The sequence below is a fragment of the Rhamphochromis longiceps genome, linkage group LG7 (assembly GCF_057381845.1).
Source record: "Rhamphochromis longiceps isolate RC_006_pf linkage group LG7, R_longiceps_female_GT1.1, whole genome shotgun sequence".
Lineage (NCBI taxonomy): Eukaryota > Metazoa > Chordata > Actinopteri > Cichliformes > Cichlidae > Rhamphochromis > Rhamphochromis longiceps.
The window spans coordinates 57,969,712-57,984,649 of record NC_140563.1 but is presented as its reverse complement, the minus strand read 5'-3'; the positions used below and the strand labels follow the sequence as shown (position 1 = coordinate 57,984,649).

The window sequence follows — 14,938 nt, the reverse complement described above, 5'->3', positions numbered from 1 at the left end:
GTAGCTCAATCATCCAGCGATGAGAGGATCTGTGACCCAGCCTCAAATAGTAGATCAGTAATCAGCTGATCGCCAACAGCTGTGTGAGCCAAGGGTGGGAGCCAGCTGTGAGCTCCGCCCAGGCAGAGAGGTAGGGGAGAGAGAGAAAAAGCAAAAACACAAGTGGAGCCTTGTGAGGCCGGCTGGGCAGGCACAGGGACCATGACATCCAGTCCCTTTTTTTATTGCTCCTTGACAAACTGCAGTAGCCTACCTGATAAAAGCAGCAAGGAATGTCATACCTCTCTTTCTTCAGGCCAAAACCTTTCAACCTTTGCTATCATACTCTCAACATGCCCAAACAAATCCTGTTCCAAACAAGCCAAGGTATGAAAACCTCTCTCATTTATGAAAAACATTTGGCTTAAAAAGAGCAGCGTTAGTAACGAAACTCATTATAATGACATTTGGAACTGATGAACCATGGAACAAACCAGATAGATAGATATATATACACTTTGTGACTGTATGTCTACACATTATCCATTCAACAATAAAAACTATAGCAATTTTATTTTAACACTGACTGTAGGTCTAGTTTTGTCTTGAGCAACTGCACTGAGAGTGTTTCATGCATCTCTACATGTAGCAAAGAACAAAGCAGCCTCAACTTCAGTATCAGTATTATCCACTAATAACTACACCATTAACTAGCCCTAAAGAGAGACAGGATTGATGAGGGCAAAAGTCAGGCGTGATAACGGTCTAATCTTGTGATAGAGAATGTGAACACTCTCACATCCCTGTTAGGCTGTACTGCTGTTTTTTTACTTACCATGAGCAGACTTATCAGAAAATTATGAATAAGGACCACAACACCACACATGTTAAAGCATTTTAAGATATTTGGGGGGGGGGAAAGGCTTCTTGCAGATCCCTGCAATGGCTATGGCATGAAAACACAACAGAAACTTATAGGGTAGAGAATGTTTGATGTGTGGTCCTGACCCTGAACTTCAGATAACCCTATTTCTAATCAGCTTTGTCAACAGCATTTATAGGTTCGTAATTATTAATGAACTTTTTGAATTCAACATAGTGCGAGACTTCAGACTTGATAACCCCTACCACATAAGTCCGTACAAATGTCTAATCATCTAAAATAATATTTTAGCATCTTCTATTTTTCAGGCAGCGCCCCTGGTGACATGATTTTGTGTCTCAGTAAAGCTTTTAATAATTTTATTTATTTCAAGTCACTGATTTTTCACTAATTTCTCATGCTGTTTAATATAAAGGAATAAAAGCCTCCCTGCAATGTGTGCTCCCTTTTCTCCTTTTCTTTTATATTTGTGCAGTAAATCAAACAAAGAAGTATTTCAGGTAGGCCACAAAATCAACCTCAGGTGCAATCCCAGTTAATTCTGCTGCTCTCAATGCCAGCAAACAAACAGCTGAGGTGTGGGGAGCCATAGCCCTGCCCCCCAGGACCTGGAGGAGATCCAGGCCCCAGACATCTAGAGGCCCCCCAGAGCACAAGAGCCCAAGAAGGAATCACCAGAGTGTGGTGGGGGGAGATAGGTCCCTACATATGGGGGGGCCTGAAATGTTCTCAGAGAGGTAGAGTCTAAGACCCAACCTGACACATAAACATAGACAAACAGTCATACGCAGACACAAACATGCAATCCCACCCTTATGCACACATATGCAAATACTCAACACTTGCCCAACATGGAGACCCACTAACACACTCAGAAAGGGACAGAGGAGGAATGTCTCCCCTTCAACTCAGTGACACACCTGTACCTCAAGACCCTGCATCTGTGGTGGTGTGAGGGAGCCAGCTGGGGACAGTAATAGCTGATTACTTCGGTTATGACCTTCTACACAACTAATAAATCACCCATCCAGTAAATCTCAGATAGGACGTGCTACTTAGGCTGCTTTAGCCTCAGTGTGCACACAGTTGCTATACATTTGCAATCCACTTTGCAGCCCACCTCAGATCTTCATTTTGTACTACCTCACACTTAATATCATATCTGTTGTCACTGAGGCCTGTTCTGTTCTGTGCTGGGGCCTTGGCACTGGAAGATGGAAATAATCTTCTTTTGCTTCATGTGTGCAACCACTGTTTGGACTGGACTTTGCCTTGGGACTTTCTCAGATGTCTTCTAACAATTCTCACAACAGTTAATGTGAAATAAGCTCATTTTCCTGCAGACACAGAGTCAGACAGATTTTCTGTAGAGAAATATATCTCAGCTTTATTAACCTCAGATTTCGTTTTGCTTTTTATGCCTTACAGTAGTTAGAAAATAATATATACACATTGCTTTAATTACACAATCCTTATTTGGAAGTGCTCCATCTCTGCTCAACCCTTGCAATAAAAGAAAAATGTATCGTTACACTTAAACCTGCTAAACAGGTATTCTGGGCACAGAAGGAAAGGGAAAGCAGACTTTTTTGCCTTCAGGGCCTGGAGTTTTGTATTTGTCAGTTTGTCACTGACTTTTCTTACATTTGGTCTGCAACTCAGAAAAACTAATCAAACAGCAAACATGCAGTTGGAATTTGCTAAATGTATTTCACCCTCAATGCATGAAACCTCAAACAATTTCAAGTGATACACAGTGCAGGAAACCTCACTGTGCTTCATAAAACGTTTAAGCTTTGTGTAGGTTTAATCCCAGCACCAATGCAGTGTTAAAACCAACACAGCAGGTGTTGTTGATAAGCCAGTAGCCAAAGGAATTTCAATAGCTTTATCCAGCAGGAGATGAACAGAAATAAGACAGGCTGGAAAAAAAAACATGAGGAAAAGTGACAAGGAAGTGTAGGAGGAGAGTAGAAAATAAAAGAAAGATTTTGGCAGAGAAAATTAGCTTTGGTTTTCATGCCATTTATGAAGAATACTATAGAAGACAGTAGAAGTAAATTATTATTTGAGGCCAACTTTGTGCATTGTTTATTGCTATGCAATGCCCTCCTAGTAAAACAAGGGGAAAAATCATGTTTCATCTTCCATTACAAGTAAAGCTCTTTTTTCCATGTGTCCCCAGCACCTCTTCATGTACAGAATATTTACAGTAATATAACACAAGCAACAATAAGAAGAAATGAACACAGTGTTTCTGGGCAAAGTAACCCAATAAAAGCTGCGTGTTACAGCCGGAAGCCCATTTTGACAGATACCTTGTGCACATAAAAACAAACAAATTATAAATAGAACGTTTACAATAAATACAACGTTACTTAGTAAGTTTTCACATTTCCCAGTACACAAACTGGTAGTCAAACAGCCAACCAGTGGCTTTACTGGAAACCAGTAAAACTAATTGCTACATGACATGTATTAACCAGAAGTGGACATTTTCTTGAAACAGAACATAAGGCTAGTTTGACTATACATATATATGCTTTAAACAGACAGGTTTTTTGCCCTGGTCAGAAAGATCCTGCTAAATAAACTCTATATTTTCACATAGTGCAGCTATTTTCCATGGCTAGTTTTTACTTATATTTGTCCCCTGGGCAAAAATTAGCTGCCCGGACCTCCCCTAGTGTCTGGTATGCTGATAATGGAATACTACAAGGCTACAGTTTTGCTCTATGCTCAAAAATCAGTTTTGCAATATGCATCATTGAGGTACAAAACTGAAATGATGACAATATGGGTGTAAGGGTATAAAAAGTTCATTTCATGATAAGACTTCCTTGGTTTTGGAAATCGTGTGAGTTAAACACTTATTAGTTTTAAGTATAAATTAAACAAAGTATTCGTTTGCACTTATGACCAACAGTGAGTTTTGTGTACCCTTACAGCCCTAAGAAGATGGTCTAAACTACAATGGAATCCACTTCAAAACAAGATCGCAGGATAAAAAAATTAATTCACACCCAAAACAACTGACTCACAGTAAATCTGTGGCCTTTTGGTTCCTGGAGAGGAACCCAGTTTTTAGCCCTCTGGGGGGGAAAAAAACCAATGTTTTGGAATTTTTACTTTTAGAGTTTTATGCTACGTAACTCATATGCATTTTTGTAAAACTAGCTTATACGTCGGTATTTTTTCAAATAAATATCTTTCACTAGATCTTCAAAAAAATAGTCTCTCTTATGTTATCGTTAAAGTCAGTTCAATTGTCTTTTAGACAGATGGAAAAAAAGATAGATTACATACTAGCAGCTTTAACATTGTCATTCTTCTTAACATGGGCTGAACAGTACTATTTACAAATACACTTTAAAATGTAGTTCACATTGTATCAAGGATATGAATGTATCTCTGGTCTAGAATACTGAACAAGGACAGAGAGGATTTTTAAGGGAAAGGTTAAAACTACTGGTGTGAATCACCGTGAAGACATGCAGTGTTTGTTGTCCATTAAATTCAAACAAGCTACATTCTAAGATCAAGTCATAAGCCGACTTTTGCCCATCGCTTATTAACCTTGTGCTTACTGGCAACTCAACAATTTTCTAGAGCAGCGAAGTGGGGGCAGCACTAGTTTGAGACTGTGTTTCAACACCTCGAGATTACAACCGATCTACACCGTGTCTGACTGTACAACTGTACTTTGTACTACGTCTCAAATGTACTTGATTACAGTGCAGTGTGTAGTCGGGTGAAAATAAGACTTACATTTGAAAACATTACCAAAAAATCACAATGGAAATCTGCCTTTTTGTGTTTTTATAAGACCTAAATGCTAAAGGTGCTAAAAACTAAACAATGTTAACCAACCAAATAAACATACTACAGTTTTAAAGGAAAATACACTGTAGATTCCAGTTAGTCTGTTTTTGTTTTATTCCAAAGGCTTCAGAGATGTTTGTAGGTAGTCAGTTTCCAGTCTTTTGAAAAGCTAACAGATTTTAACCTGCTTATGTAATGTTTAATTCTAAAAATTGCACCAATATTTCTAATTAACTATAGTCCTATTTAAGATCATTCGAAGCTAGCACAGACTTTGGTTGGGAGTTTTGGATAACAGATAATGTTTCTTTTAAGCAGCCAAATGTGCTGTGAATACACTTGCTATGAAAAACCATGAGCACACATGCTACTTGCTCTGGAATATTTAAATCCTCATCTCAATGTTGTTGAGGTTTAAGCAGCATCAAACTTAGCTTTAGTAGAGAATTTATAACAAAGAGATCAGACAGTGAACACAAAGTGTTGCAAACAGTTGATGTCCAGTTCTTTCAGCCTCTTTTGGATGGACACTATATTCACAGTGAGGGATATGTACTGGAAGTGGAAGACAGTCAAGATAAATATTATCTGTCCTGCCTGTCCTCTAACTTGTCAAAAGTAAAAGTAAGCAAAAAATAAATAAAAGTCAAATAAATAACAAATTAAATGTCAAATACTCATAGATCGATATTATTCAAAATAAATATTTTAATATTGCTCCTGGAAATTAAATAAATTTTAAAAAATGCATTAAGGAGGTAGGCACAAACCGACACCCACCTTCACAGATCTAGTGACACTGCATTAAAGGACCGTACCAGTGTTTTAGCACCTTAATTACACCTTAATTCGTGATTTTTATTACCAATTAACAAATTTGAAGCTACAATTTTCGAGCTTTTTTTCAGGAAGCCACGGGGTTTTTTTGTTTGTTTGTTTTATAAAATAAATACATAAGTAATTTTTGTGCTGATTGATTTACCTGACATAACGACTTTTTCAAAAAAAAAAAATAGGCTTCCTGAAATAAGGAAAAGTCCAGCCTTTCCCCCCCCAAAAGATCAGACATAATAGAATGTGTCTATTTGGTTTAAAACAAGTTACAACTTGCATCACCACCAGTTTTTCAGTATGTGTCAACTTATACTTACTTATACTTATACTGAAGAAGCGGTTCAATACAGTGAATCTGGTTCTTTTGAAATAAGAAAAATAAAAGTGTTCATCTGTCACAACAATGACTTCTTAGAATCAGCCTCAGTTTCAAAAAACAAGTCAAGAAGGCTGTCATTAACAAGAAACTGAATAAATGATCACTAATGGAATAAGCCTCAACTGTTAACTCTAGTACTTTTGGAAATGTCAATCTTGATAAAGATAAACTCAAACGTCCATGCAACTGAAATAAAACAACAGCAAAAACGTCTTATGTTAAACTGCATAGTAGGGATAAGGATTATAGTAGGGATGTCTGTTCTATTAATGTGATGATGTTAACAGCCAAAGCTTTAGTTCTATTTGAAGAGATTTTTTAGTATTTTCTTCCAAAACACATGTAGTGCTCATTTTTGTTGATCTGCTTCCATAACTGCTAGAATCCAAAATTATGAGCAAAAACAAAATTGTATTTATTGCCTGGCCCCAATTCTTTTTACCCTATTATAATAATGTGGGAGCAAAAATGTCAAAAACCTGGAGAGAGGGAAAACCCACAACTATATGCATAACAGATACAACTTAAGGGAAGTAATCTTCAAAAGATGTACAGACACAACCCTGTGTAAATGAAAAATATATATAATTAAAAGAAATATATATATATATATACTATACTAATATATATACTTATACATATATACATGTATAATTTAAAAAATACATTTAACATGTAAAGTAATTGTAATGAAGAATTTCTGATGGACAGGGCATAAACAGAAAAAAGTGTAGACTATTAATTACTAAATATTGGAAAGTGAGTGGGATTAAATAAGCTTATGCTTCTTCCTACTCCTTTATGAACATGCAATTTATTTATAATTATTATTGCTTTGTTTTCCTTCTGTCTTGCTTTGTTTGCTCTTTTTTCCTCTGTTATACTATTTTAACATGTAAAGAATACAATACCATACTCATTAGGGTTCCTTTTTCTCTCCTCTCCCCTTGGTCTTTTTTCAGTGTTGGTAGGGAAACATGCAGGAAGGTACAGAGGAGGAAGTCTATTGGTCTCACAGACTGTTGATCTCCTCAGCTTCTTGTCAAAAGGAAGGGTCAGGTGACAGCAAGCAAACAGGAACCAGAATTAGTGCCCGTGTGGTATGTAATGTGAGATAGTGAGTGCACAGGTAGTTTTGGTAATCCCAGAGGGATTTGAGTTAAATGGTGCTTTCAGTATGTGCGTGACTGATTGTGTGAACATGTGGGTGAGGGTGGCTGGGCCGGTGGGGGCCCATGCAGTTCTGCTGCTCACTGAGCAGAGAAGTAGTCTCTCCTGGCCCGTTCTCTGGGCTGACAGAGGGCGGAGATAGCGGAGACTTGGAGGAAAGGGTGGAGCTCAGAGTTAGATTGGGGTTTTGGGCACACAGGACGGTGCTCATGGAGGAAGGAGGAGTTTGGGAGATAGGGGCGTGGTTGCTTGGAGAAGGAGTGGCCTGGGGCAAAGAATGGCTTGGCCTTCTGCTGGAGGAAGAAGAGGTGGTTTGGGGCAGTGTGGTACGGTCACTCAGAGGTGTAGGCTGAGAATTGGATGCAGGGCGCTTCACAGGAGGTGTGGCCAGCGGCAGTGGGGTGTGTGGCCCTGGTGGCGTCACAGGGGGCAAAGAAACCGACGTGTCCAGGCGTGTGTGACTGCCCTCTGGAGACTGTGGTGTGCTGTCCAGCCTCGATGCCAGCAGACCATTCTGGTACTGAGGACGAGTGATCTATGCAAGACAAAACAAAAGGTGAATAGATTTTTTTTTTTTTTTTTGCCTGTCCCGTTTGGATTTTTAGCCATCAGAATTGCTGTCTGAAAGCCAAGAAAGATGCCAATTGGATTTACTTTACCAAGTGGATCCTCATGGCCTTGCCATATTGGTCCATTTTATTGACCTTTATTATAATTATGTATTTATTTTATTTTCGTTTTTTAGAGACGGGACAGACATGACTGGGGGATAGGACAGGGAGAAAGAATGAAAGAATGAGAGGGAGAGAAAGAAAAATAGAGGGGAGATGAGATGGTGAGAAAGGGGGAAGAAAAAAAAGAAAAACAAACAAAACACCTGGATCACCACGATCAACAAAGAGCAACATAATAAAAACAACACCATCACATATATGGGAATATAACTGTAAATACTAAATATTAAACATTATTGTGCAGCACGTAAGATCGACAGCGCACAGTGTGCTTTGAGGTAGGAGCCAAAAAGGGTGTCGTTTGTGTGTGTGTACACCTGTGAGCATGAACGCGCTTGTTTTAAAAGGTTCCTTCATGTAATGATCTGCTAGAGGGTGTGGGGAGCCACAGCCCCGTCCACCAGGGCATCAAGCAGGTATGGACGAGATCAAAACTCCAGACATCCAGAGGCCCTCAGAACACAAGAGACCAAGGAAGACCAACAGAGGGGCAGCCGCGCCACTATCCCAGAAAGAGCTGACGAGAGTCCCAAATGAGGGGTCACTCAGCAGCCGCGGAGCAGAAGCCAGGGGGGGTTGCAGTGATGTGCCCGTGAGCTCCGCCGGCAGCCAGCTGTGCCAGAGTGACCGAGCCCCAGACCGAGAGCCCGAGGGCACCCCACCCCCGAAGTGGCCCGAGCGAGCCCCAGGCTCCAGGCCCTGATAAGCGGGCCACCAAGGAGTGAGCCGGTGTGTACCTGGACGCCCATCCCCGGACACAAAGAACCACCAACGCACCGATGTCTGAGGGTGTCTGCCACTGGTAGGGGAAGTGGTGGGGGAGATAGGCCTCCATACCTTGGAGGACCTGGGATGTCCCCAGAGAGGTGGCGTCTGATACCCGACCTGACATATGGACACAGACAAACAGGCACACACAGATACAAACATCCATTCCCACCCTCATGCTCTCATATGCAATTACTCAACACTCACCCAACGTGGAGACAGACATAGAGAGACACTGTACACACAATCACACTCCCCAAGTGTACTCTAAGCCCCGGGTCTAGGTAACCTTGCCCCTGGAGGGGGGAACTGCACCCAGACCCAGGTGGTGTTACCCTTTTCACTGGGGTGGGGAGAAGCAGACCGCCCCGACTCCGCAGCAGCAGGGAGGCCCCACATTCCAGACCCCAGTCGGACGGCCAACTTCTCCTCCTAGCCCCCCCGCTCCAGCAGGCCGCAGAGAATGGGGGTGAGAGAAGACTCCAAACCTCCCTCCGCCCGCTCATATGTAGTGTTGATGCATGTGTGTTCTAAGGTGCCTTTAAAACCCAGGAGGGCATGGAGCTACCTGCCAGAGAGCAGCAGGTAACTGCATAGCCCCTCCTGCTAGCCCTCAATGTCTACGTGTATTTAAAATTGAGAGGTGGGCAACGACGCCAGGGGTGAGGTTGTACACCCTGATGGTCTTTTGGAGTCCGTGTAGCGTGCCCACCCCCAAGATCCTACATGTATGTGTTATGAGAGTGTGAGTAATATGAATGTTTAAGTTGTGAGATAAAATTGAGGCACAGGCAGCCAGAAGGGGACAGAGGGGCGGATGCCTCCCCTGCACCCTTGTGACACATCTTTACCCCAAGGCCCTGCATATGTGGGTGATTGTGGTGGAGCGGAAAGAGGGAGGCAGCTGGAGATGGGGAGGGAAGGAAGGGAGGGGCAAGTGACCCCTCCCTGGGGCCCGCTCCCTCACTGACCCCAGTAGGCACCCCCATACTCTGCAACCCGCCAGGGAAAGGGGGCCCAGGCCCATCTGGACCGGGGCCCAGTACAGCAGCGCCGCCCGGCCCCACAGAGCCCGGGACAGCCCACCCGACCCCACCTCAGAGAAAATTGCACCCACCCCGTCATCCACTCATCTTCCACACTACACAAGACAATAGACACCCAGGCTGAGATCTTCCTCCACCTCTCCTGTATCTCCCCCTCCTGCATAGTGAGTTCCTGAAGAGAGGAGAGCTCCTGCAAGATGTAACAACATCCCCCACCAGTAGAAGAGCCTCCCAGGTGGCTCGATGCACCGGCGGCACCCTGCGCCAGGACTGGGCCCCCATACACCCACCCGCCCACAACCCCGGCAACACACCAACCAGGACCCAAGCCCCCGAGGCCCAGCCAGGGCCCCAGCCCAGAGACGGAGCGCCCCCAGAACCTCACGCCCGTCCTGGACCCACCCAGGGGCAGCCAGCCAGGCTACCAGGTCAGTAACCCACGTCCGTCAGCACAGACCCTCCCCTAGCCCTGCTGCACGCAGCCACGAGGAAACCGTCACCTAAGAGCCAACAGAGCCCTTAATAGGCCATGACCGCTACCCCGGGTTGAGCCCTCCAAGGAAGATGCTCCTGGGGAACCCCCCGACGCCCTAAGCCTGTCCCTACCCCCACACCAATCACAACAGCAAAGGTGGGACTAAACTATGACCCCCCACCCCCACTAAGTGATGGAGCTGATCAAAGGAGCCCAGAGCAATTTATCTGATGTGGTGGCAGAGGCTGTATCAAGACTAATGTAATCTAATAGATAATTTCTATATTGGTTAGAATTAAGATTATTTTTATTTTTCCAGTTCATGAGGACTGTTTTCTTGGCTATGCATAGGGCAGTGAAAACCATATGGGCTATATTCTTTTCTGTAGTGACATTATGTAAGCTGCCCAACAAAAACACTAAAGGGGAAGTTGGAATGTTACATTTCAGACACTTTGATAAGTCTTCACATATCTCGCGCCAAAACTTCTGAACTGGTGGACAGAACCAAAGAGCGTGGATATAATTGTCCGGTGAATTCGTTTGGCAGTGTGAGCAGTTGTTGGTAGACGTAAAGCCCATCTTGAACATCCGATGACCTTTATAGTGCATATTTTGTATTGAATTAATTGAAAACTGGGATTTCTAATTAGATGAAAGGATTTTAAGCAAATCTGAGACCAGAAGTTTTAGTCTAAGTTAACTGATAAATCCGCTTCCCATTTTGCAATAGGAAGTGATATTGATTCATCTGTTTTAGAAAGCATTCTCAAGTTCAAGTTCAAGTTCAAAGTTTATTCGCCACATGCAGTGGCAGGTTGCCCTGCAGTGGAATGAACCCGCCCCCCGACCTTACACATACAACACAGACATCACATGGGTATACAAGTCGGAGAACGGTTGCATTACAGAAAAAACACTGAAATGTACACTACAGTGGGAAAGGTACAAGAGGAAAAAAAGAGACCTCTACTCATGCTGGGCTACAGGAGGACAGCATGAGAACAGGAAACAAAAAAAAAACTCCTCTGCACAGAAAAGCACATAAATGTCCACAGTACAACATTGTAGAGCACGTGACCAGCAACAGGGTTGGGTAGGGGATAAGGAGTTCTCCCAGGCAACACAGCAGCCATCCTGCCACTGCGCCGACTCTCCAGCGCGGGCTCAGACCCGCCTCGTGTTCCCAGGAGGCAACAAGCATTGAAGGCGTTGGAAGGGGATGGGGGATGTGTGAGTGCTTATCAGTGTAAGTGTATGTGTGTGCGTGTCCATAGTTCAGCTGAGACAGTGTCCTTCGCCCTATCAGGCTAAGTAAACAGTCTGCTAGCCAATCCAGTTGGCCTTGCATGGAATGGGAAGAATAGTCATCACACAGTCGTTATCAGGGATTTTTTGTTTGGCTCCAGCCTTGGGCCTGAGCAGCTGGCACCGTTGAGTCTTCACGGCAGCCGTAAGCGTCTCCAAGGTGTTAACCATGCTGCGTTCGTTGTGAGAGGTCGCGCCTCATCCCATCGCTTCAATTCCAGCGGTCAGCCTTGGGGGGGGGGGGGGGTTTGAACAGCTGGTTCCACTCTCTTATTTCTCCGATAAGTCAGGGCCAAGCCAGCTCCGATCAGCAAGAACCCTGTTATCATTGTTCCGAATAGGTATATATCTTCAGGGTCCTCGATCGACAGTCCCGCCAGGCACATGACCCTCCAGTTCTGCCACCCGTCCATCGTGTATCCGGCAGGGAAAGTCCCTCCAGGGCACTCGGGCTCTCCCGAGCCCAGACTTCTCGTTGAGAAAACGGTGTCAATAGCATTCAGAGACCAGTTGATCAAATCCATAATTCTCTTTTAGGTTTTAGAGAACGACAGTGAGAGACTGTTCGAGGGAAAGTAATACACACGAGACAAGACAAGGACACAAGAGGCTAAGCAGGGAAGATAAGGGTAAGGAGGAGAGGAGAAAAAGTGTGACCGCCTTCGCTGAGAGCCAAACGAGAACATTCTGTATATTTTGGAAAGTAATTTGGGGGTTTTAAGAGTAAGAAATTGAACCACACTTGGTGGTGTTTGTCGTTCAACTTGACTCAGTTTAAATTTCTTTTTTTTACTATGGATTTAATTTGTTGATATTCTAAAAAGAAAATTCTTGTTGATCCCATATTGTGTAACTAGTCTGTCAAATGAAATAAATTCTGTTCCTTCTAATATATGTTCTAAATATTTGATTCCTTTACCACTCCAATCTGAAAAGTTTATCATATTATTGTTATGTAATATGTCAGGGTTGTTCCAGATAGGTGTATGTTTGCATGGGATTAATGAAGACTCTGTCAATTTTAGAAACTCCCACCATGCTGTCAGAGAAGAACTGATGTTGACGCTTTTGAAGCATTCATGTCGTTGGATGTTTGAGCTGATAAATGGTAGATCTGAAATCTCTAGATTATTGCAAAGTGCTTGTTCTACATCTAGCCAAGGTTCATCTAAGAAGGTATGTTTTAGCCATCCTGAGATAAACTGAAGCCTGTTGACTAAGAAGTAGTGCTGAAAGTTAGGTAGTTCTAATCCTCCTTTATCCTTGGTCTTTTGTAGTGTTTTTAAGCTTATACGTGGGGGTTTATCTTTCCAAAGGAATTTGGACATGTATGAATCTAGAGATCTGAACCAATCTTGTGGAGGTTTAGTTGGGATCATTGAGAATAAATAATTTATTTTTGGCAAGACCATCATTTTTATAGCGGCAACCCTTCCCATGAGTGATATGGGTAAACATTTCCATCTAGCCAGATCGCCTTCTACCTTCTTTAAAAGTGGGGTATGGTTTAATTTAGTTAGAACTGCAAGCGTGGGAGAAACATTAATACCTAAATATTTTATATTTCCCGATTGCAGTGGTGTAGAAGAAAAATTATGGAAGGAGCAATTAATCGGAAGGACTGTAGATTTTGACCAGTTAATTGAGTAATCTGATATTCTTGCAAAAGAGTTTATCAATTAAATCACCCCAGAGATATTGGTTTGTGCGTTTTTCTTTGTAGAATTCTGCAGGAAAGCCGTCTGGACCTGGAGCCTTATTATTGGGCATACTTATCAGGGCTTCCTGGAGTTCACCTGATGTCAGTGGCGAATCCAGTGCCATTGCTTGAGTGTCTAATAATTTCGGAAGAGTTATGTTGTCTAAAAACTGATCAATTTCCTTTTTAGACAGGTTTATTTGTGGTGGATACAATCTTTTATGGAAATCCCTGAAAATGTTGTTTATTTGTTTCGGGTCATATACTGTGTTCCCAGATGAATCTTGAACAGCACATATAGTTGTTTTTTCTTTATTTATTTTTAGCTGGTTTGCTAGAAATTGACCGGATTTATTACCATGTTCATAATTTTGTAAGTGTAGTCTTTGTACTAAGAATTTTGTTTGTTTTTTTTTATCAATTATCTCATTTAATTCTAGTTTTGTTTTGCGTATTTTGTTCAATGTTTCCTGATCTTGGTGGGACGCGTGGTTTCTTCTAGTGATTTAATGTTTTTTTCTAATTCCTGAATATTTTTGTTTTCTTCTTTCTTTTTATGTGATGAGAAAGAAATTATTTTACCTCTCATCACAGCTTTCCCTGCTTCCCATAGAACAGATATGTAACTGTTTCCATTAGAGATCTACCTAATTTATAGCTCAACGTAATGTAGCTACATACATAACTGAGATTTTTTTTCCTTATTAAAATATTGTGCTATATCACAAATACTACCAAATATACAATTTCCTATTCATGTAACATCCTAAGGGTGATATTCTACCTGCTTTCATTTCAACTTGTTAGCCCAGAAGAACGTTAGTCAGCTAACAGAGGGTGCAAAACGCCATCATGACAGACAGGCTACAGAACAACAGGATGAATACCAGGCACCATAATGTGTTCATAACAGAGGCCAAACAAGTGTCCATAGTGTCTATGTTGAAGAGATACCCAGAAAATCAAGAGCCAAGAAAATAACTAGCATGTTCTCCAAAGAGCCATCCAAAGTGTACTCTCAGCTGAAAGGGACCAATACTGATTCACCCAGAGCTGACACTGACCAATCCTGTAAGAATAATTAAGAGAAAGTAGCTGAATAACCTAAGAGAACAACAACTTCCTAGAACAAGAAGAATTATCCTGATCATTAAGGTTTTCCACAAAGGTATGACACATGCGAATTACCTACCTCGCCACAACATGGAAGCTCCTATCATAGCAACCAAGCTGACTAGGCAAAAGTCAACACACAGCACAGTTAAAAGGGCATGGCAGATAACACCAAAGCACCAGCTCCTGGTTGACAGAGCAGTAGATCAGGACCCCAAGACATATCAATCTCAGCACTGCCTGGACTGACTACAAGTAAGCTTTTCTAAGGAGCTTAGGAAAAAAGTAGCAGGACTTTTGCAAGTTTCACAAAACTTAAAGACATCTAGTCACATTCTTACTAATCTCCTTAAACTAGTATGAGTTGGATAACTGAGAACCTACACAGAAATACACAAAAGCTAATGAAATTCACTGTGGGCAGTGACAGTGCTGGAAGCCCTTACCTGTATTTTTATTAATTTTAGTGATTTGTATTTAAAAACTACATATTTAAAAACTACATAAAAGAAAGAAAACACATTTGTGGTTAGTGATTCTTTATTAGGTTCATTTTCTAGTATTTAAGTGAATCGCTTGTGGAAGGTGAAGAAACAGGGGGACTGGCCATCCGACCTGTGTCAGGAAAAAGAACCTTAGTTAGAGCTGTTCACATTTTATCATTATCATTTGTCTGTAACCTAAATTCTTTATATAAGTATTAAGATAAGTGTGTTAACAGTACTCAC

General features: G+C 42.0%; 1 protein-coding gene across 2 annotated transcripts in view; it reads right to left on the bottom strand.

Annotated features, from left to right (window-relative positions):
* Positions 1 to 2,252: 2,252 nt before the first annotated feature.
* The window catches only part of LOC146666493 (metal transporter CNNM4-like), a 41,786-nt gene continuing 29,100 nt past the window's right edge, over positions 2,253 to 14,938 (bottom strand). Inside the window, exon 7 of one of the 2 annotated variants that reach the window (XM_085414571.1) lies at positions 2,253 to 7,602. In XM_085414571.1, the coding sequence (XP_085270697.1) occupies positions 7,057 to 7,602 (546 nt within the window). In that variant the 3' untranslated portion in view covers positions 2,253 to 7,056. The other variant, XR_014912775.1, reaches the window with a different exon arrangement.